The sequence below is a fragment of the Colletotrichum godetiae genome (assembly GCF_030913485.1).
Source record: "Colletotrichum godetiae strain CBS 193.32 chromosome Unknown BDP55scaffold_29, whole genome shotgun sequence".
In the NCBI taxonomy this organism is placed as follows: Eukaryota; Fungi; Ascomycota; class Sordariomycetes; order Glomerellales; family Glomerellaceae; genus Colletotrichum; species Colletotrichum godetiae.
The window spans coordinates 362941-384547 of record NW_026851277.1 but is presented as its reverse complement, the minus strand read 5'-3'; the positions used below and the strand labels follow the sequence as shown (position 1 = coordinate 384547).

The 21607-nt window shown below is 54.6% G+C and overlaps 6 protein-coding genes across 6 annotated transcripts; 5 read left to right on the top strand and 1 right to left on the bottom strand.

Moving 5' to 3' along the window:
- Positions 1-4629: 4629 nt before the first annotated feature.
- Positions 4630-6400, top strand: BDP55DRAFT_555668 (general substrate transporter; the record flags this gene model as incomplete). The annotated part of the gene is made up of 4 exons (XM_060569512.1): positions 4630-4755; positions 4819-5107; positions 5158-6011; positions 6074-6400. The coding sequence occupies 4 exons, from the start codon at positions 4630-4632 to the stop codon at positions 6398-6400; spliced, it is 1596 nt and encodes a 531-aa protein (XP_060427797.1).
- Positions 6401-8818: 2418 nt separating this feature from the next.
- BDP55DRAFT_695198 (alcohol dehydrogenase GroES-like domain-containing protein) lies at positions 8819-10292 on the bottom strand (the record flags this gene model as incomplete). The annotated part of the gene is made up of 3 exons (XM_060577441.1): positions 8819-9787; positions 9847-10079; positions 10136-10292. 3 exons carry the CDS (start codon positions 10290-10292, stop codon positions 8819-8821), a joined length of 1359 nt encoding a protein of 452 aa, XP_060427796.1.
- Positions 10293-11523: 1231 nt separating this feature from the next.
- BDP55DRAFT_669236 (uncharacterized protein) lies at positions 11524-13180 on the top strand. Its single transcript, XM_060575284.1, has 2 exons — positions 11524-12567; positions 12642-13180. Exons 1-2 carry the CDS (start codon positions 11976-11978, stop codon positions 12875-12877), a joined length of 828 nt encoding a protein of 275 aa, XP_060427795.1. The 5' UTR covers positions 11524-11975; the 3' UTR covers positions 12878-13180.
- Positions 13181-14047: 867 nt separating this feature from the next.
- Positions 14048-15563, top strand: BDP55DRAFT_555806 (uncharacterized protein; the record flags this gene model as incomplete). Its single annotated transcript, XM_060569526.1, has 3 exons — positions 14048-14241; positions 14313-14578; positions 14647-15563. 3 exons carry the CDS (start codon positions 14048-14050, stop codon positions 15561-15563), a joined length of 1377 nt encoding a protein of 458 aa, XP_060427794.1.
- A 345-nt stretch (positions 15564-15908) lies between these two features.
- Positions 15909-18399, top strand: BDP55DRAFT_199845 (fungal-specific transcription factor domain-containing protein). Its single transcript, XM_060565931.1, has 3 exons — positions 15909-16281; positions 16335-16497; positions 16558-18399. The coding sequence occupies exons 1-3, from the start codon at positions 16254-16256 to the stop codon at positions 18389-18391; spliced, it is 2025 nt and encodes a 674-aa protein (XP_060427793.1). The 5' UTR covers positions 15909-16253; the 3' UTR covers positions 18392-18399.
- A 1381-nt stretch (positions 18400-19780) lies between these two features.
- On the top strand, positions 19781-21479 carry BDP55DRAFT_730272 (uncharacterized protein; the record flags this gene model as incomplete). Its single annotated transcript, XM_060579669.1, has 2 exons — positions 19781-19997; positions 20059-21479. 2 exons carry the CDS (start codon positions 19781-19783, stop codon positions 21477-21479), a joined length of 1638 nt encoding a protein of 545 aa, XP_060427792.1.
- Positions 21480-21607: the final 128 nt, after the last annotated feature.

The window sequence follows — 21607 nt, the reverse complement described above, 5'->3', positions numbered from 1 at the left end:
GTCAAACGATACCAAGACTGTGGTTATCAGATTTATGCACCTGGTCGGGGATTTATGCAACGGGCCGATTGCCTGATCTCAGGGAGGCTCCATCTCGCTATCCCTACACGTCCACGCGTGGCATATGTGGGATTTCCTATCACGAGGATTTCGTTACATCCTAGATTCTGGAGTAAGCAGGCTTCTCCGCGTTGTCTCGTGATGTGCAGTCGACGGGTACGTGGATACTCGGTCAGAAGTCATTCATAATGTCAACCCCGTATTACCCAGTCTGACATTTCTGTAGCCACTGGGCCACCAGAGATACGGAGACAACCCCAGATGCTTCCCCGGAAAGAGACCGGTCTAGCTTCGCTGTCCACGGCATGTCGAAGTTCTGGGACCGCTGAAGCGATGGCCTGGGCCATCCTGTGGCCCCTCGACTGGATCATGTGAGCGCAGCGACACCGGCCATCGTTCGAGGCCGCGTAGTCGGCTCGGTGGCAATCCGCCTCACTGGAAGAGCAGCACCGGCAGCAGCTCTGCCGTCGTTCCGTACCCGTATATGCATCCCAAGCCTGTCTGACCATCTCTCACGTCACGAAAGGTGAGGTCGTAAATCTACCATCCCGAGTGCGCTTCAGCTGAACACACAAAGTTTGAATAGTCTCTGTTGCCGCGTTCCCGAGAGGCGTTGGAGCCAGTTCGAACTTTGTGTGGTGTTTTGAGCTGGAGCGAACAAGCCCCCTTAACAGACAGCACGTCGGCGCTCGACTGCGGGCGAGCTAGCGATGTAATCGATACGCGAGGAGTCTCCAGCATGGCGCGCTGGCGGAGAGAAACCCCCCGCGTTCCTGGAGATATCGGGCCTTTGGTGGGACTAATGGGTTATTCTTAAGCGAGCGAGACTGCGCGAGCGCCCGCAAAGGAGGCGTCTGAGACGGAGCCCATCCTTATTGCCAAGCAGCCGGTGAACGTTGCGGCGCGTTATGCGTCAGGTCGTTGGCTAACGGAGAGGCGATGCAACGAAGGTGGTGATGTATGTTGAGAGGTTGTTGAGAACACGAGGAGTGTCTACGAAGACTATCCGGCAGCATTTACTAAGTGGTTTGCGACTAGGTGTTGGGGATGTAACAGCAGGTTTGGTGCGCACATCGGTGGCTCAAGTGAGGTCGTCGCGGGTTTGCGGCGTTTGCGCCAGGATTGTTGGCCGAAGCCGGGATGGAGCCCGGGCAAAGACAACGAGGAAGCGCCGAGAGAGGCAGCGGGAATGTGGGCGACTGGGGAAGAGGCGCTTAAAAGAGCGAGATTATGGAACGCGGCCGATCTGACAAGACTGACAGGCATCGGGCCGGCTGGAGACGTTGGCTGGGATGAGAGTCATTGTCGGCAGTAGTCGTAATTGTACGAGACTTTCGACTTTCCGTTCGAAAATCAGTGTTGTACATGGGAATGGCAGCTGTCACTAGTCTCGTCGATGCTTGTAAGGATCCGAACCGGCGGGATAGACATGCAGAGATGGAAAGTGCAGAACACGCACGATGGAGTTCATGGCGGCGGGCGCGGGCAACAACGGGCGGCGGTTGAAGGGTGGGGACGCGGAGACGGCGAGTGTCGAGATGGTGTGAGGGCGACCGAATGAAAGATGGTCGGTGAATCCCGGTTGAAGCCACTGACGTCTTTCAGCGATTCGAGGATCTGGTGACGGATTGTGCTGGCAGCAAACACTTCCGAGTCGTTTGCTAGTAATTTCATTCGAGTGAGGACGTCAATGTTGATTATGCCATGATGCCGCCGGGTTTCTCATCATCGTGGAGGAAATTTTACGAATATACAGAAATGAAGACGAATAAAACTGTGAAGCCGCAGCTGACGATGAAGGTGGAAATTTCATAAAGAATAGCAGCGAGAGAAAGAGCGTTGGAGATGAGTAGTGAATGAGTAGCGAATGAGAGCCGTCAGGATGAGAAGCTGCGGATCCAACATCGAAAGGTGGGAAAGTACTCCGTACCAAAGTACCGCCCGGCATGGGAAGCGTGGCGCCGCCGTGGGCACATTAAGGTATTGACGGGGCAGCTGCGAGGAAACGGGCCGAAAGTGAGTTTCGACTTTTCAGTCGATCATGGCAAGGGTCCCTCACCTCTCACTTACTCTTCAGTCTGACTTTCGTACTCAGTGAGTGAGACTACCAGGGAGTGAGACTACCTTATGAGCCGAGGCCAGGCGCTGCTTGCCTTGAACCAGTGAGTCGGGAACGTAAGGCAGCAAGCATGTCAGATGTCTCGAAACGACTGGGCAGGACTTGCCGCAGATCACGAGGGTGACACGATGCATGAGATGAGAGGAAGGAGCTGGCCATGTCCATCGTCAATCCAGCCTTGGAAGGAAGCAAAACGCTGCGAGCTTGTGAAGACGGCAGTTGGCGGAGCCGGCCACGGCGGGTCTTGGCTGCATTGTTAGTTGGGAGGCACTTTACGGCTTGCGTACGGAGTAGCTACCTCCTTATGTAATCTCATCAATCGAAAGATTTCATACCACAGTAGGTACTCCATAGGAGGCAGGAAGCCACGAGTTGACGACTTCCTTGGCCGTTGCTTATTTCTTCCAAGCTCAGCGATCTGCTTGGCTGATTGGATCGCCCAGAGCCCTTAACTCCACATCGAGAAAGAGTACGTATCGCTAAGCGAGGGCCTCGGGCGGCGACGCGGCGTGACCGTTGTGGGGTCTCCACACACTTTCAAGTTTCCCCAGCCCGCCTTTCTGTCTGTAGTGTAAACTGTCACTGGCTGGCGAGCCGCAAACCGCACATTCTCTCGCTCCCATCTTGTTCCTCTCATCCACATTCCCACCTTCAAACCCCACCTCAATGCTTCAAGCCTCAAGCCTCCAGAACGAGGTACCTGATGAGCGATTCCTCAGTGTACCTCGGGCAATGTACCTCGATCGATCACAAATCCCCGAGTCTGTACTTCTCTGCTGCAGTCTCTACGGATACAGTACCACCATTCAGGGGCATCATCACCAGCGCCGAACATGGCCTCGAGCAATAGTTGCGATACAAGGTGAATGAACATGACGTACCGTCCACTCTGTTTGGCACTTGCCAACTAATTGGGCATGCTCCATATAAGCAACACAACCCTAGGCCCACGCTGAACCCAAAAACAGACGCAAACCAACAATGAATCGAACCATCAGAATGATCAGAAGAGAGTGGGCGGATTCGATTCCAGCAAGAATGGCTGCCCCACGGCCCACGCCCTGCCCATACGCCCTGGCAATCTCCAAACTCCCCGCCCTTTCTCCATCTTCTCCATGTCCTCCAGTTCTCCAGTCTCCAGAAAACCTTTGCCAAATTCTTGGGTGAACGACTCGGGGAATGCCCACACGCCCCCAAGACGCAAGAGAGATGCACAAGATTTGACTCGATGCGACCCAGAAAAAGTTTTCACCACCTGTCGCCTACTTGACACGACGAACCAACTTTGCTCAGATCATGCATCCATACAAGTGTACAACCAACTATCCATACCATTGGGCGGAAACAAACACATCGTCCTATCCGTAGTCGGTCGCGCCGATCAGTGTCGACCTGGCTCTACCTTGTCCGACGAACCGTTGGGGGCGTTGCTCATGTGCCCTTCCCGTGCTTCAAATCCAGCCTCGATATCTTTACCTTGCCGGACTGTGCCAAGTCGTAAACTAGACGCGCACAGCAGAGATCTGCCGCCAGCCCGCGTCTCTTAATTATCACTTACGTGCCTACCTATGTCTCTTCTCGCTGGGAAAAGAACCCAATTGCTGTGAAACACTTGCAACCAGCCAGAGCTACCCCAGAGTCTCCCACCCCTCACTCCCTTTCTCCTTCACACCCTCTTACCTGACTAGCGCCGGCCATTCCCCTGCTGGGGCTCATTCACATTTGCTGGGGGATGAGGGGGACCCATGGGAAACCTGGTGGACTAAACTGGCGACTTTGCGGCTACGGATACACCAAGGTAGTCTGTTTTATTGTTTCTGGTTTTTTTATGGTCTACCTCCCCTGCCACCTTGCCCATGGGGATCGTCATAACTTGACCAAGTATCCAATACTTGCTTCTTTGCTGCTCGTGTGCCTTGATGCCGTGGTACCGGGTTCCGCGAGCTCACTGTCAACCCACACATCTGCTTCTCCTTCTCCCTCCCTCCACATCGCAACATCACCTCGTGATCGTCCATCGGCCCTATCCTGACCTGTTGGACGTCTCTCCACATGGTTTGTCTGAACTCGGGTGTCAATTACACCCCCCCTTTTTCAGAGAAACCTTGTTGCCTTGTCATGGCTCGCGTCCCACGAAAAGTCCAAGGTAACAAACAACATGCGGTAGCACCGTGGCACCTCTTCCCCCACCTTGGGGAAGGTTTCCCGTTGTGTGGGAGCTCCGCGTCGTACCGCATTCTGGGGACGAGTTTATATGCTCCTCGTTTCCTCCCATCTTTTCCCCGGACGTCTTTCTCTCTTCTCCGTCCTCGCGCTCAAGCCCTTCACTGCCCATCACTTCCTCAGACGCAGAGTCCGAGCAACTACATCCCCTCCGCTCAACTCGGCTTGACCTTTTCTTCTCGCATTGCCAACTTCACTCAATTCAGATACCGCAGCCCGCCGTCATCATGGGTATCAAGCCTGATGGTGTCCCAGGCAAGGCCTGGCCGGCCATTGCCATTGGCTTCTTCGTCGCCTTTGGCGGTCTCCTCTTCGGATATGATACCGGTACTATCAACGGCATCCTTGAGATGGTATGTGTCCTAGATTCCATAGCCTCTTTGTGAGAGACATCCAAACTAAATGCTTCTTACCAGTCCTACTGGCAACGCCTCTTCAGCACTGGCTATGTGAACACCGCCGGCAACAAGGACGTTTCGCCCGACCAAGAATCCGCCATCGTCTCCATCCTCTCCGCCGGCACTTTCTTCGGTGCCTTGGCCTCCCCTTTCCTCGCTGATACCATCGGACGTCGCATGGCTCTCGTCGCCTCATGCTGGGTTTTCAACCTTGGTGTTGTTCTCCAAACCGTCGCCACTGCCATTCCCCTCTTCCTGGCCGGACGTTTCTTCGCCGGTTTCGGTGTTGGTTTGATCTCTGCCTTGGGTCAGTACTATCGTTCTCCTTGGTGATGAACTTGAGCTAAATGTCTACAGTCCCCCTCTACCAGTCTGAGACCGCCCCAAAGTGGATTCGTGGTGCCATTGTCGGTGCCTACCAATGGGCCATCACCATCGGTCTGCTCCTGGCTGCCATCATCAACAACGCTACCCACGCCCGCCAGGACACCGGATCCTACCGCATCCCCATCGCTGTCCAGTTCGCCTGGTCCCTCATCCTCTTTTTCGGCATGCTCCTCTTGCCCGAGACTCCTCGCTTCCTCATCAAGCAGGGCCACATCGACCGCGCCACCAAGGCCTTGGCCAAGATCCGCCGCCTTCCTGAGAACGACGCCTATGTCGCCGAGGAGATTGCCGAGATCAAGGCCAACAACGACTACGAGGCCACTATCGGCACTGGTAGCTACCTCGACTGCTTCAAGCCCCCCGTGCTCAAGCGCCAGTTCACTGGCTGTGCTCTCCAGGCGCTCCAGCAATTGACTGGTATCAACTTCATCTTCTACTACGGAACGCAGTACTTCCAGAACTCTGGCTTCTCCAACGGCTTCGTCATTGGCATGATTACCTCGTCCATCAACGTCGTCTCGACTCTTCCTGGTATGTGGGCCGTCGACCGCTGGGGACGTCGCCCCTTGCTTCTCTGGGGTGCCGTCGGCATGTGCGTCTCGCAGTTCCTGGTCGCCATGCTGGGAACCTTGACCACCGGCCAGGACGACGCCGGCAAGATTATCGTGTACAACCTGCCTGCTCAAAAGGCCGCCATCGCCTTTGTCTGCATCTACATTTTCTTCTTCGCCTCCACCTGGGGCCCGCTCGCCTGGGTTGTCAACGGCGAGATTTTCGGCCTCAAGACCCGTGCCAAGTCTCTGTCTCTGTCGACTGCCACCAACGTACGTTACCAGACTCAATCCCCTTAGACTTGAGCTCAAATTGCTAACCTTAACAAATACAGTGGCTTCTCAACTGGGCTATCGCTTACAGCACCCCCTACCTCGTCAACTACGGCGACGGCTACGCCAACCTGCAGTCAAAGATCTTCTTCGTCTGGTTCGCGTGCTGCTTCGTCTGCATCGCCTTTGTCTACTTCTTCATCTACGAGACCAAGGGCCTTACTCTCGAGGAGGTTGAGGAGCTCTACGCCGAGGTCAGCGTCGCCAGCAAGTCTGTCGGCTGGAGACCCGCCACCAACTTCCGTGAGCGCCAGGCTGCCGAGGGCGACAAGGCCGTGCCCAACAGCGATGGTGACATTACTCACCACGAGAAGACCGTTGGTGTTTAGGGGGGATCGAGGGTGGCTGTTGCATAGCGATGCCGAGGCGGGGAAGTTAATGCATGATCCCGCCAGGGCTTAATGTCTGTCATGACGGGTGGGCGATGAAAGATACCTGTTTCTATTTAGTTCATGATACCACCAAAAAGTTAACGTTGAATCTGCTCCATACAGTTTGCTCGGTGATGTTTTTTTTTTCTAGTGCTAGAAGTTCCTACAGTGCTGCTTTGCGAATGTCAGACGGGCTGTTCAACGTCCGTGGCGCACTCCTGTAGAGGTGTTAATCATCAGCATCCAGCCGCTCGGCGAATGTGTCACGATGTGAGTACCTCGGCGGAGTAAGCAAACCACATTACCATCAATCGCTGGTAAAGCAGATAGATTAGTGTTTGTCTCGTGACTGTCTATCGCAAGTCTTCACTGGTCATCATACCCAAGTACGGATCGCGGCACGATGACGCTCCTCTACCTCTGCACGGCACACACCCGGCAGCAAACGGTCCCGCGACCCTCTCGCTCCCGACTGGTCCTCCGGCCCGGCACTTCGACTCCTCGCTGCCCCCCAAATATCCGACAATCACGCGAAGTTCAGCCACCAGCCCCGGCCCCATCTCCCGCTTCCCCCGTAACTTTGCCGGATCCAGCTTGCCGAAGAGTGTGGCATTCGCAGCCGAATAGGGCAGTAACCGCAGCCCCCCCCCCCCGTGCTGTCTTTTACATGATTGACTACCTTATCTTGAAGCTTGTACCCATGTTGCGAGTTTCTTGTGTGACGCATGGTGCGTTTGTTCAGATGGACAGGCAGAATGTCGGCTTATCGCCGGGTATCAGACTTGATACGATTGGCGGGGATGGGAAAGAGTGCAGCCCTGTTGCGGGCATCGTCCCGTTCTCTGCGTCTGATAAGGTACTCGGCTTCGGGCGTCGTGCGTGATGTACTGCGAAAGGTCTCTTGGCTTGTGGAATGTACCGCGTAGAAAAGTGAAGAGAGGGAAATCATATTCCCTGCGTACTAGTATCATAAGCCCAGGCAGCCAAGTAGGCGATGGCGACGGACAAGGCTTTCGTCGATGTCGCGATGGTGGTCAGCTGGGTGCATGATTGGCGGCGTGGGGAGCGGTGATCTCTCTGCGTTTGTTGAAAACGAGTCAAGTGAAGGGTCAAGGGATCGGTGAAGTGGGAAGTGGTGTAGATGGGGAGAGAGGTATAAAAGGGGAGGTGATGCCGCTCAACTCAACCTGATTTCTTTCTGGACTTACATCCTCGTCCACATCGACTAAATCCACCCATCTATACAACCAGATCCCATCACCACAAGCTTGAACCATACTCTGACAGCTTCCCACACAATGGCTTCACGATACCCAATGCCCAGCATCTACACCAAGCAACCCAAACCAAAGGCCGATTCATCATCTTCTTCGTTTACCACAGCCGTCAAGTCCATCTTTTCGGCTCCTAATTCGTCTCCCTCGACCCCGTACTCAACGTCGAAGTACCCTCTCCCGACGACGTATACACCGAGAGGCGAGATGAAAGACAAGAGGTCTAGTGGGAAGCAGCAGGTGGAAATGGCTTCTAGGGTCTCTGTTGAGTCGAGGGATACTGTTGATGAGATTAAGGAGGGGAACTTGCGTGGATTGGGTCAGTAGAGAGATGTGGGAGTTGACGACGAGGCCGGTCGATGGTTTGATGGTTTGAACCTTCGTTGTGGTATGGGGAGGGTAGTTTACGTAGGCTGTTGAAGGGGTAGAGAGCCCGTTCTTATGTCTTTTTGAATGTGTCGAATACGACAATAGATGAGTTTCATTGCAGCTTTTGGTTACTTGCGTCAAGTCTGGACAATGCATACACGTAGCAAGCCATGTGATGTGATACGAATCACAAGTCGATGGATGTTACGCCGATTCTCATTGCGTTACTGTCTCTACAACATGGTGTGTCTCCCAACCTTGGAGAATCTTGTTCAGCGGCTGAGGCTGCCCGAGCAGTGCATCGTCGCCGGTATCCATCGAGTGGTAAGACGTTGGATAGTTCGCGTCGAGACGGTTGGCGTAGTTAGCCTCGATCAAGACGTCTTGATTTTGTCCAGATCACCCCTACCACCCTCTTCCAAAGGACCCTGCGCCCAGCATGGCGAGCTTGACATGAACAAGAAACCTATTCCTAGCATAGCAGGATTTGTTGGAGCTGTTGACTCTTCCCGTTAAAAGACTTGAACCCAATGCTCAACCCATCTCATTGACTTCTGCATGAGAATGCCATCGTCAATGAGTGTGTCACCACTGACTAGCGACAGCGGCTCAGACCAAGTATAGTCTGGTTTCCTACTTTAATAAATCAAACGAGAGTGCAACATGCATCATGTCTCATTACAACTACGTCGCTCGTACTTCTAACTCAAACCATCCATCAAACCCTCTAGACTTAGTACGTCGTCAACTCAGGGGACCCCTCCGCCCTGGGAAACGAAAACTTCGTCTCAACAAAAATCTTCTGAATCCCATCCTCATGCTTCTCAAACTTGTAGTACACCTTATCCAAATCATCAAGACGGATGCGGTGCGAAAGCATCTGGTACACATCAATCTTGCCCTCCTGGATCTTCTTCAACAAATCCTCCCAGTAGAGATGAACAGGCGCCTGCCCATTCCCAATAAGCCGCACCCCGCGCTCCATCAGCGACCCAATGTTGAAGTGGTTCGTGTACCCGACATACACGCCCGTGATGCCCGCCCTCCCAAAGTTCCGCACACCCTCAATCATCTCGTTGACGATCTCGCTCGTGTCCGTCTCGGCGCCGAGCGCAATCTCGACCGTGTGAAGCCAGCCCTTGGGGTACTCTCCCGCAGCACACTCCAGCGCGGCGTCAGGCCCGCGGCCACCGCAGAGCTCCTTCAGCCGCGAGACGACCGTCTCCTTGTTGGTGACACCGTGCGAGAGCGTCTTGTAGTCGATGAGCGCGAGCTTGTCGGCGTGCGCGGCGGGCCACTTGGACTTGATGTAGGACAGCCGCGGCTCGGTATCGACAAATATGACCTTGGAGGCGCCCTCGTCGAGGGCGAAGGCGCCTGCCATTTGGCCAATGGGGCCCGCGCCCCAGATGGCGACTTGGTCGTTTGGGTAGACGGCCGTGTCTTTGACGCAGTTGTAGGAGGTGGCGAGGACGTCGGAGAGGTAGAGGGCCTTTTCGTCCGGGACGTTGTCCGGGATGGCGAGGAGGTTTACGTCGCCGAGGGGCACGCGGACGTACTCTGCCTGTCCGCCGGCGAAGCCGCCCGTGAAGTGGGAGTAGCCGAACATGCCGGCCGTTTGGGAGCCGTACATGGATTTCTCCATTGTGTTGGAGTTGGTACGCTCGCACTGGGAGGAGAGCTTTTGCTTGCAGTAGAAGCACTGCGTGGTGTTAAATCATGATGATATTTGGGTCATGTTATAAAAGGGGGGGGACTCACGCTTCCGCATGCGATTTGGAACGAGGCAACGTAGCGCTTGCCAACCTTTGCTTTGGTGACGGCGGATCCGACTTCGTCGACGACACCGCAGAACTCGTGGCCGAGGATGTCGCCCTTGTTCATCTGGACGACGGAACCGTGGAGGAGATGGAGGTCGCTGCCGCAGAGCGTGCTGCCGGTGACCTTGAGGATGACATCGGTGGCCTCGAGGATCTTGGGCTTTGGTACGGTGACTGTGGAGGGTTAGGATATATCACCATAAGGGGAACACTGGCTGTTCATCACTCACCGACTTCGACCTTGTTCTTGCCTTGCCAGACGAGTGCCTTCATGAGCTCGCTGTCATCGCCTTTATCCCCGCTGTATTCGGTTACATCTTGGGCAGTGATGGCGTCGCCTTGGTGGCCAATGGCCTTTTCGGCTGCGTATGCTGCTTGTGACGCCATTTTCAAGTGTGATTACTGATATGAATTCTTGGTTTTGGAGAAGAGTGTCAAGGTCTTGAGTTTACGAGTTATTTGGACTTCATTTGTCAAGTCATTGGGATCACTGGTCCTTATAGGAAATCACAAAGAGAACACGTTCATCGCATAGCTAAGCAGTCAACGGTCCGTCCAGGTCCAGAAGCCTCAAACGAACCAGTCGAATGAGCGCGATGCGACACTGGCTGAGCAAAAGACTCAAGTTCATGACGGCGCGGCAGCGTCATTTTCGACGGAGACGCGACGTCATGGATCCCAGAGTCTCCAGAGAGACACGGCATGGGAGCAGCGGAGCTTTGTTTCCTAGAGCCAATGAGAGGGGCGATCCGGCTCGAAGCGGATGTGCATGCCACATGGTATGCCCTTTCTAGGCCGTTTGTAAGGATGAAATAAGGAGTAGGCAAGGGGTGGAACGAGGCTGAAAAAAGACATGCTTATCCGAAAGAGGATGTTGTGGACGGTTTGGAAACGGGACGGCATTTGCAAGATTTGCGATTGCTCGGGGAAAATTCGATGTTGCCCCCTCGTTGCACCCCTGCTCACGACTGGAGACTCGCCATGTTCCATGGTTCGTCGGCTTCGCGTTCGGACCTTAGAGAGTGGGAAGTTTGGTACTGGAAGTCGGTTATAGAATAGACGACGTCAGGTGAGGTCGTGAGAGTGCTTGTCAGGCTTGAGTAAGCTCGGCAGTGAATCGAGAAAAGGTCTGGGTTCCTGTCTGGGTGGGTATTGGCGGGGTCTTTTTCTGGCGTGATGTAAGTCTGCCAGGTGAGGGCCAAGCTGACCTCATTTGAAGAGCATTTCGTGTGTTCATCGCATGTGTGGAGGACAAGCGGCTGAAGGGTTAGAGATTGGATGAGATTGGATGAGATTGGTTTTGGTCTTGCATGAGATGAAGTGAACGGGAAACTGAGTGCCTTTATCTCGAGTTCAAGGTCATCAAGGTTCTCTCTTGCATCAACGCAAGAATGGGAGACAACGCTCAGTTTGACTATTGAGCCTAACATGGCGAGACTGAGGTGGGGTGAGCGTTGAACTAAGACAGACGTCACCACTCGGAGATCGGCTAGCTCATCTCAAGTCGCGATGTGATCAGTACAACCAGATGGCACCAGCTGGGCTTCCAATGGCCTGTTATTGTTACCTCAGCATGAACTTAGGTAAGTAGACTGGTTGACACGTGAGTTGAAGAGCAGAAATAAAGACGCAACGGCGGCACAAGGATTAAGGTGCTCGCTCCCGTCGAGCCGGCAATGAGGGGAAAGTGGAGTCGAACCGGGGCCTCTCTGCCTTAAGAAACTTGGGGTAAAGGTACGGATGGAGGACCAGACGGAGGAACTCGTTGCTCGGCCGCATTGAATCCCACATTGGCATCAGGAACCTGCGACTCAATATGGCAATCCGGAGCATGCTGCGTCCGCAAAGGACAACAACGTCGTTGGAGCTGTCAATCTGGCCACATGGAAGTCTGTTTATATGAGGAGGGCCGGGCAGAGTTAATCGAGAGATGAGTGAAGCAAATACACACTGTTTCTTGTTCATGTTCCTGTGTCAGTCTCTCATCGCATTCTTCATCACTCATCGGGGCATCACCCTCACGAGAAACCACCTCAACTTTAAGCAAAATCACACGAACCAACGACCACAATGAAGTCCACATCTCTTCCCCTCGCCGCCACCCTCCTCGCGACCGCCACCTCGGCCTTCCAGGTCGGCAAACCCCCCATGCCCCAAGCAAAAACCACAATGGCAGACAACTTTCCCTGGCGCGACCCCTTCACCTCCGCAACAACAGACGCCTACACCCCGACCTGCTCCTCGTCAAAGACCTTTTCCGCGACGCAGTACACCCTCCACGATCTCTTTGACAAACCGCCGACGGGCCTCTTCCCCTGGGGTGATGGGCTCAAGACCTTTTTCTCGGGCCGCGAGTACCCCGGCGGCTGGGCCGGCCTCGACCGCCACATGTATGATCGTAATGTTCTCATGATGGAGTACGCTGATGTGCCGGTGCGCGTGCGGGAGTGGATTGAGGAGGAGGAGCGGGCTGACGGTACCGGCAAGGGGCTGTTTGCTGTGTTTGAGAAGCCTGCTGGGGAGGGGGACAAGGTTACGGAGCGGGTTGAGATTGCTGACGAGGTTGATCGTGAGCTTGATGGGGGGAGGGTTGCTATTTTTGCGCCGGGGGCGTTGTATCCTGTGCTTCCTCTGTTTGTTGCTGACGGTAGCGATTGTGAGGGTGAGTTGGACTCATTGCTTCCCTTTCCTTTGTACAAATGCATTATTAAGAGAGACTGGCTAACATCATCGCAGCGACGCTCGCCGATCTGGGCAGTTACCAGGCCGTGCCCAAGGATGCCGCCGTCGTGGCGTGGCCCGTCAGCCACACCCGTCCCGATACTGCCAATGACAAGAGGGACATTGAGTTCACCGTCAAGGCTCAGGTTCTCAAGACCAAGGAGGGAGCGTCGGAGGCTGAGGCTGCTGAGGAGGCAAAGGTGGCCGACGAGAAGACGAAGCCGTCTGATGCGGCCAAGGATGAGTTGTAAGAGGCTTGTGTTTTGCGGTGCAAGTGAAGGTGCGAATGCATGTACGAGTAGATTCTTACCGCAGTCGCTTTTATTGATTACTATTTTTTCGATTACATCTTGCCTTTGGGTTAAATCAAGTGCTGACAGGAAGACTGTCCATGTTCGTAGCGGCGTGTCATAGCGGCTGTGCATCGCCTCGTGGGTTGTGATTGTCAATCAATAACCATAGAATCACGACTTCATGTTAAAGCTTGATACCGGCACTTCAAGCTGACAGGTCCCACAAGTCCTGACGGAGCTAGTGCGTGTATGACCATCAACGTCCGGATAAGCGATCTTGGTCAAGATGAGGGAAATGAGCATTATTAATCCAGATCCTTGGCGTTTTTCTCCGTGGAACTCCACGGAGTGCCATGGCCGCCACGGTGGCTGGAGAGCTCCACGGAATTCCGCGGATCTCACACCGAGACTGACCGAGGCTTACCGAGAAAATGACCACTTACACGCACCTCCGTGGTCTCGGTCTCGTGGTGCAACCGCGCGGCAATAAGCACCTTAGTGCATTGTCTAGCTAATGTTAAGGTTCAAGATGTAACAAAGTCTTGAATTGTTGATTAGTATTCAAGTCAAGCCTGAACCTCAGCATGAGCACCTAGGAAAAGAAGGATGCGAGTTGGAAATCAATGATGTTTGAACAGAGCGGTATTGTTGAAGTCTAAAAGAGACAAGCAATTCATCTCTAAGCATCTGAAGAGTCGGAGATTTAGGAGATACTTATGTCAAATTCGCAGAAAACCGCTGGCAGTGAAGTTTGCGTAGAGTTGCATGCGGCTGGAGTCCCCCAGCATCTGCTACTGTATCCGCCGGGGAGCATGGCGACCCACGGACAACTCTTCCGTGGAGCGCCCCGCTATTGCGCCGGACCACGGCAGCCGCCGTGATACTGCCAAATTGCGCCATCGGCAATGCACTCGACTCCGCGGGCCTCGTGTCGATACCATAGCGCCGTACGGGCTTTGTGCCGTGGAAACTCGAGGTGTCCTTATAAGTGAGCTTCTCGGACTCTTCGAATCGTCAAACATCATTAGCATCAGCATCACAGTATCACAGCATCACATCATCTTCACAGTCTCCTTACACTAATAACCACACCTCTATAAACCTCAAGTCACCTACATAACCGCAAACATGCCTACCCGCTACGAAAGCTCCCCCGCCAGCCCGGAACCCCTGGCCCGGCCCCTGACCTTCCCCTTCTCCGGCAAGACGGCCAAGAACCGCCTCCTCAAGAGCGCCATGGCCGAGTCCCTCGCAACTTGGAGCCCTACAGAGCCCTCGAAGCGCGGTATCCCCACGACCGAGCTCGTCGAAGTCTACCGCCGGTGCGTCCTCCACCCATCTCACCTCTTTGTCTTTACTTGAAGAGCCAACCTTACTAACCCAATATTCCTAGATGGGGCCAAGGACCAGACAACTTTGGCATCATCTCCACGGGCAACATCACAATCGACTTCGAGCACGTGAGCACCCCTGGCGACATGATCATCACCCCCGAATGCGCCCCCACCGAAGGCGACGCCCGCTTCGAGGGCTTCAAAGCTATCGCCGCCGCTGGCAAAGCCGACGGCAGCCTCATGATCGGACAGGTCAACCACGGCGGGCGCCAGGTGCAGAAGAAGATCCAGCCGAACCCCGTCTCCGCGTCCGCTGTTCCCTTGGGTTCGTCTTCTCCTTTTCACTCCTGATGCACTTTTTATACCTGGTGCTTCATACTAACCGCAAAACAGAACCAAAAATGGGCATGGAATTCGCACCGCCCCGCGAAGCCACCAAACAAGACATCGCCCGCTTCATCGACGGCTTCGCCCACGCGGCAACTTACCTCGAAAAAGCAGGCTTCGACGGCATCCAGCTGCACGCCGCGCACGGCTACCTCATCGCACAGTTCCTCTCGCGCACGACGAACCGCCGCACCGACGAGTACGGCCCGCAGACGCTCGAGAACCGCACCCGGTTGATTGCCGAGATTGGCAAGGCCGTGAAGCAGCGGACGTCGGCTGGGTTCATCTTGTCTGCCAAGATCAACAGCGTCGAGTTTCAGGAGGGCGGGGTGACGTCTGATGAGGCGAGGGAGATGAGTGCGCTGCTCTCTGGGCTGGGGTTTGACTTTTTGGAGATTTCGGGGGGTACGTATGAGGCTATGGGGATGAATTGGGAGAAGGAGAGTACGCGCAAGCGAGAGGGGTTTTTCTTGGAGTTTGCGGATACGGTTGTCAAGGGACTGGGTGAGGATGCTGCGGCGCGCAAGACGAAGGCGTATATCGTCGGTGGGATGAGGACTGTAGGCGCGATGGTGGAGGCGTTGGAGGTTGTTGATGGTGTCGGGCTGGGGCGTCCCGGCGCGCAGGAGTTCCGGTTTGCGTCGGAGTTGATTTCCGGGAAGGTACAGGGCGCCGTGAAGCCTGTTGAGATGATTGAGAAGGATATTGGGATGGGGTTGACGGCGGCGGGTGCGCATATTCATCAGGTTGGACGGGGCGAGGAGCCGTTTGACGCCAGTGATGAGGGTTCGGTGGGGAGGTTTGTGCAGGATATGCAGGCTTGGTATGGGGACTTGGTCGCTGACGGCGACAAGTTGGAGCATTACGGCGCCGTCAAGTTTTCTGGCGAGACTGTGCCTTATGGGGAGACTTCCAAGGCGTAGCTGTCTGGTGTTTCGACCTGTAGACGGTCATTATCTTGGTGTTGCTAGATTTAGACTTGCTTTTGGTTTTTAGATTCTGCTTTTACTTGAACCTCGTCAATTGACTTTGGATGTTAGATTTCGAGAGTTATACACGGAATAGTCTTGGTTGAAACTTTGTCTGATTTCTTTGTTCACCGAGTGTCGTGTAAGTGAGTCTCGTGCTGTCCTTCGGTGAGGTTCGGTGAGTCGCTGTAGTACATGCCGAAACCCGGTGAGTACAAGGCCAACTTGGACGATCCCACAGCCTTAGTCAAACGCATAGAAAGTACGCCTGCAGTGAGACTGTAAAAGACACTAAAAGAAAGATCCAAGAACTAATCAACAATTACTCGTGAGTCCGAGAAGGATTCGATCGCCGAATCAAACGACCCAAAAGAGTTCGAGCTGATTGTGGCTTGACGGGTGCCACTAAAGCATATCCGTCAGCTCTGGATTTGTAATCTTGGCCCAGCGATGCAATCCTTGCGCTACTCCTGCGCACCACCAAAACAGACGCGGGACCCCTGCCTCACTCCCTTAATTGGGACGACGAACCACGACTCGGGTCTTCAAATGGTTGAAATATCCAACTCATCCACCTCGACTGTCTGGGATTTCCACTTTGTCTGGCGGAGTTGAAGACGGCAAACCCCCAACGACGACTTCACAATGGAGACTTCATCACAACGCCGCAAGGGTACAATACGCCACTCCACCATTCTCAACAAACCGTGACTAATACGCTCATAGCCTGTGACTTGTGCTTCCTCAAGAAGATCAAGTGCGACATGCTCAAGCCGGCCTGCTCAAATTGCCTACTGTATAAGTCCGAGTGCCGCACCACCACAGTCCGCCGCAGAGTAGTACCGACGAAAGAGCGCCAACAACGGCCAAAAGAAACCACCGCGGGAGAGTATGTTGATGCTAAAATCCTCAACTAGTGGGAACCACCAGCTGACGATGCTTCTCGTAGCCCGAAAAGAGTGGTGGAGTTGGAGAGCCGCCTGGCAAAGATTGAAGAGCAGCTGCAGCGCGCACTGGATGCGAATATTCGCCTTTCCAGCCAAGTTCCGGCCTCGGCACCAGTACCAGCACCAGCACCAGTCCAGTCCGCACCGATCACAGAAACCATCGAGTTGCCCCTGGACAATGCCGGCCACTCAACCGACAGCACCGAGTTCATCAATGCCTTTTCGTGTAGCGAAAGCCTGAGCGAGTGGGTGGTCGAGACGGAGAAACCAAAACTGCCGCCGCTGGAGGAAATCATGCCCGTTATTGACGAGTTCTTCAACCGGTACAACTCCATTATGCCGCTCTTCGACCAGCCGACCTTTATGCGAATGCTCTCCGACTGGTATTCGCCATCTTCATATCACTCGTCCGCCGCATGGGCAGCCATTAACATCGCCTTGGCATTAGGGTACCGCTGCACGTTGAAGCAGTCTGGAAATCTGGATGCCCTAGTGGACGATCAGAAGGTGCTGCACCACATGCGCAACGTGCAGTCTGTTGTGTCCGACTTGGTGACACGCGAGGAGGATCTGTTAGGAATCCAGGTCCTCGTGGGCATGGTCGTTCTCTTTCAAGGGACAAAAGACCCCAAGCCAGCTTCGGTTCTCATCGGGACGGCTATCCGGCTGGCGCATCGGCTGCACCTCCACGACAAGGAGTCCCTGCAGTACTTCCCGGCCGCGGTTGCCCGGCAGAGGTCACGGCTCTTTTGGATTACATACTGCATGGACAAGGACATCAGTTTGAGGTCAAAAACACCTTCGTTCCAGCTGGATGCAGATATCGACCTGCCGCTGCCGGAGCTGGACCCGGACGACGGGGCCGGCGTCATGGCTGCGTCCAATGGCAGCAAGTTCAACTTCTTCCGGGCGAGGGTCGAGCTCAGTCATATCGCGGGTAAGGTGTACGACCTCCTGTACAGCACTAGGTCGCGCAAGGTGGCAAAGTCGGAAGCGCAGCTGCGAGTGACGCGGCTGGAGGAGATGCTCGAGACGTGGCGCCGCAACGTGCCTGCGGAGTTTCAGCTCGCATCGCTGCTCGAGTACGCCGAGCCGCTCCCGGCGGTACACCTTTCGCTTCTGTATCACAACTTCTTTGTGATTACCGTCATGGTCCACGGCATCTACTCGCACGACGCGGACTGGGTGCAAAGAATCAGTTCGTATGGCCGGGCGGCGATACAAGACCTGGATGGAGTGGGACAACCGCATAGCCGGCAGAACGCACCATTGCCGACGGGGTGGGCAAAGTGCGTGGAGCTTAGCCGGGACTGCATGAATCTGTTTGTGGAATCGCCCAAGACAGACTGCAGCATCTGGTCCAACGCGTGTGCGCACTTTTCGGGACTCATCATTATTCTATCCAACATGTTTGTGTTCCCAGAGCACCAGCATATACCGACAGACAAAGAGCTCGCGGAACAGGCGATTCAGATGTTTGATATGATGCTGCGCATATCGGCAAATGAAGACTTTCGCAAGTTGCATGAGGTGGTCAGGGAGCTACACCGACGGGCCATGGCGACGGTGGACAAGGTGGCGCGGAAGAGAGAAGAGCAAGCGGCTGCGGCTGCGGTGGCGGAGGCCATGGACAGTACGCTGCCGTTTGGGATGCAATTCGAAGAGGATGTGAGTTTCTTTGGGGGCGCAAGCATGGCGGACTTTACAGGGCCTTTTCCTGGAGTTGTCATGGAAGAGTCACCGGTGACGGTGGATTCAGAGACGGCAGATACGCTGGAGGGCTTCGAGGGGCACTTGGGTCGTGCAGCTGCGACGGTTGGGCATAGTCATTATTGAGGCTGGAAGTGATATTTCACCGGCGTTGGTGGATTGATGAGGAGTTTGAGGTGCCCACGATGTCTAGTGGGAGTGGCTTGTCATAGCTGTCATGCGGCTTTTGGATAAAAGGGGCATAGGACTCAATAGAGAAAATGAATGCAATAGTCATGATGGTCTGCTTGCTCGACTTGGTGATGATCCAACAGAAATCATTGGTGTTGAACTTCGGCGTGTGCTCCCTTGGACGGGAGCTTGGGCGATTGGCGTCTTCGGACGGTGGGCCGAATCGTGGGGCACTTTGGTGGGATTATTGTGGAACCCAGGGCTAGATTTGAGGCTAGACTCATTTGGGAGAGTCTCGGTGATCCGAGCTTGAAGCTTCTAGCCAGTGAGGAGAGAACAATTTGCAAGCTGGCAGGGATGACGGGATGTGGTGGGGCCGTAGTGGGTAATGAGTAATGACGACCAGGAGTGAGCTCGAGCACCTGCCACCATCGAAGCGAAGGTACGGAGTACAACTGAGGAATTGCACTGGAAGGAAGGAATGGTAGCACCTCATCTTGGGGAAGGTGGTTGCCGCCGCTAATCCCGGGAGATGCTTCCCTGTGGAGGAACGAGTTCACTATCATGGCGTCATCATTGAATCGTCCAAATTTGGGGAGGAAAGTTGCGTTCCTTTTTTCATCGAGCAACACTTGCTCGTACCTTTTTGCACCTGTACCCGTCTTTCTGACCATCCGGTGTTTATCTGCAGCCATTGAGAGCTTCCCTCACGCACAGCGCATGAATGATGATGCTCTAAATTCCTCACAACTCCCTCGCCCGACGTTACAAACACAGAAATACTGCCCCCCGTGCCGCCTATTGAGCCCCTCTACCAACCAATCCCCGGTCACAAACGAGTCAACGTCAATGTCACCAATCTGAAGACGCGAATCTCCATCGTCTTTCCCCCATCTCTCAGCAGACCGCCTTCCATCACGTCTTGCCTCATCCCACCTTACCCCAGCTGCAGAATACTTACCGCAACGTCTCAGTCTACTTGTCACCGCCGGAAGCTTTCACCTTCCATTAGCCATCCAGATCTGTCTATTCCGTAGCTAGAGTAGCTGCTACGACTGCGTCTAGGAACACCTAGGTAGTCTTGGCCTCGTGTGCTTTGTTATCTGACCCCCTCCCACCCCTCGTCCCGGTACTTTACATCAGCAGCTGTCACTCGGAGTACCCCTCGACGGTCACCGTAACGTCTTCCCCTCTCTTTCGCCTGCCCATCTACTCCTGCCCCCTCCCCCTCCATCCTTCATGCAAACCACCAAATTCTTTCCCCTCCTCCGCCACCAAGTAAGAGTATCCTCTCTACTCCGACAAACAACACAAAAGAACCAATTTTCGCATAGCGTACGAGCCATGGCCGACTACAAGCTCAAGTCCGTCTCTTCGCTGTCTCTCAAGCCGGGAGACAAGCAGGAGGTCGAAGTAGAGGGAATCGAGGGCGCAAAGGTCCTCCTCGTCAACGCTGGAGGCAGTATCCAGGCTGTTGGCCCCAAATGCACCCACTTTGGCGCACCACTCGTAAAGGGAGTCTTGACCACCTCTGGTCGCTTGACATGTCCCTGGCACGGAGGTATCTACCCTCTCTTCCCCCATCTTTGGCTCTATGACAACTCACTGACACATACATGCAGCCTGTTTCAATGCCAAAACTGGTGACGTCGAAGACGCCCCTGCTCTCGACGCCCTTCCCGTCTTCAAAGTCACCGAGCGCGACGGCGCAGTCTACATTTCTGGAGAAGAGGCCGCCATCAAGGGCGGTCGCCGCAAGCCCAACTTCAAGTGCAATGCCGCTGGTGGTGCTGATCAGGACAAGGTAGTCATTGTTGGCGGAGGTTCCGGTGCTCTCGGAGCTGTGGAGGGTCTGCGCAACGGCGGCTACGACGGTCCTTTGACCATCATCTCCTCTGAAGGATACTTCCCCATTGACCGCACAAAGCTGTCCAAAGCTCTTCTCACCGACGTCAACGCCCTGCAATGGCGCGATGAGGCCTGGTACAAGAGCGGCTCAGTCGACTGGGTCGCCGACGAGGTCACCGACGTTGACTTTTCTGATCGCAAGGTCACTACTAAGAAGGGTGACAGCATCCCCTACACCAAGCTAATTCTGGCCACTGGCGGTACGCCCAGAAACTTGCCACTCCAGGGCTTCAAGGTACTAGGCAACATTTTCACCCTCAGAACCGCTCACGACACCCAGAAGATTGTCAAGGCCATTGGCGACAAGGGCAAGAAGATTGTCATTGTCGGATCCTCCTTCATCGGTATGGAGGTTGCCAACGCCACTGCCAAGGAGAACACAGTCACCGTCATCGGTATGGAAAAGGTTCCTCTGGAGAGGGTTCTCGGAGAGAAGGTTGGCGCGGGCATCCAGAAGAGCCTGGAAAAGAATGGCGTCAAGTTCCACATGAACGCTGGCGTTGACAAGGCAGAGCCGTCAGCCACGGACTCTGCCAATGTCGGCGCGGTATACCTCAAGGATGGCACCAAACTCGAGGCCGACCTGGTCATTCTTGGTGTTGGTGTCGCCCCCGCTACGGAGTTCCTAAGAGAGAACAAGGTCATCAGATTGGAGGACGATGGCTCCATCAAGACCAACGAGAATTTTGAGATTGTTGGCCTCAAGGACGTGTACGCCATTGGTGATATTGCGACATACCCCTACCACGGTCCTGGAGGCGACGGCCGGTACACTCGCATTGAGCACTGGAATGTCGCTCAGAACGCCGGTCGCTCCGTTGCAAACAACATTATCAACTCAGCCGTCAAGACGCCGCACTTCATCCCCGTGTTCTGGTCCGCACTGGGCTCACAGTTGAGATACTGTGGTAACACCGTCGGCGGATGGGACGATGTTGTGCTCCAGGGCAACGTAGAAGAGTCGGCATTTGTCGCGTACTACACGAATGGCGAGACCGTCGTGGCCATGGCCTCCATGGGCAAGGACCCTGCCATGGTGCAGTCGGCAGAGTTGATGTCGCTCGGAAAAATGCCTTCGAAATCGGAGTTGGCCAAGGGTCTTGACATAAACACCATTGGTCCGTTGGAGGCATGATTTTGTAAGCAAACATGGGGTCGATGTAGGACATAATCTATGGCGTAATTAAGTCGGTAGGCTTCAAGGCATGCAACGAGCAAACAATTTAAGAAATTCGGCAATTACACTGACCCTGTGATGTGTCC

Coding starts and splice junctions, on each gene's coding strand:
- BDP55DRAFT_669236 (XM_060575284.1), top strand. CDS start 11,976: ATGAAGTCCACATCTCTTCCCCTCGCCGCCACCCTCCTCGCGACCGCC. Junction 12,568..12,641: donor TGACGGTAGCGATTGTGAGG/GTGAGTTGGACT, acceptor ACATCATCGCAG/CGACGCTCGCCGATCTGGGC.
- BDP55DRAFT_199845 (XM_060565931.1), top strand. CDS start 16,254: ATGGAGACTTCATCACAACGCCGCAAGG. Junction 16,282..16,334: donor TTCATCACAACGCCGCAAGG/GTACAATACGCC, acceptor ATACGCTCATAG/CCTGTGACTTGTGCTTCCTC. Junction 16,498..16,557: donor AAAGAAACCACCGCGGGAGA/GTATGTTGATGC, acceptor TGCTTCTCGTAG/CCCGAAAAGAGTGGTGGAGT.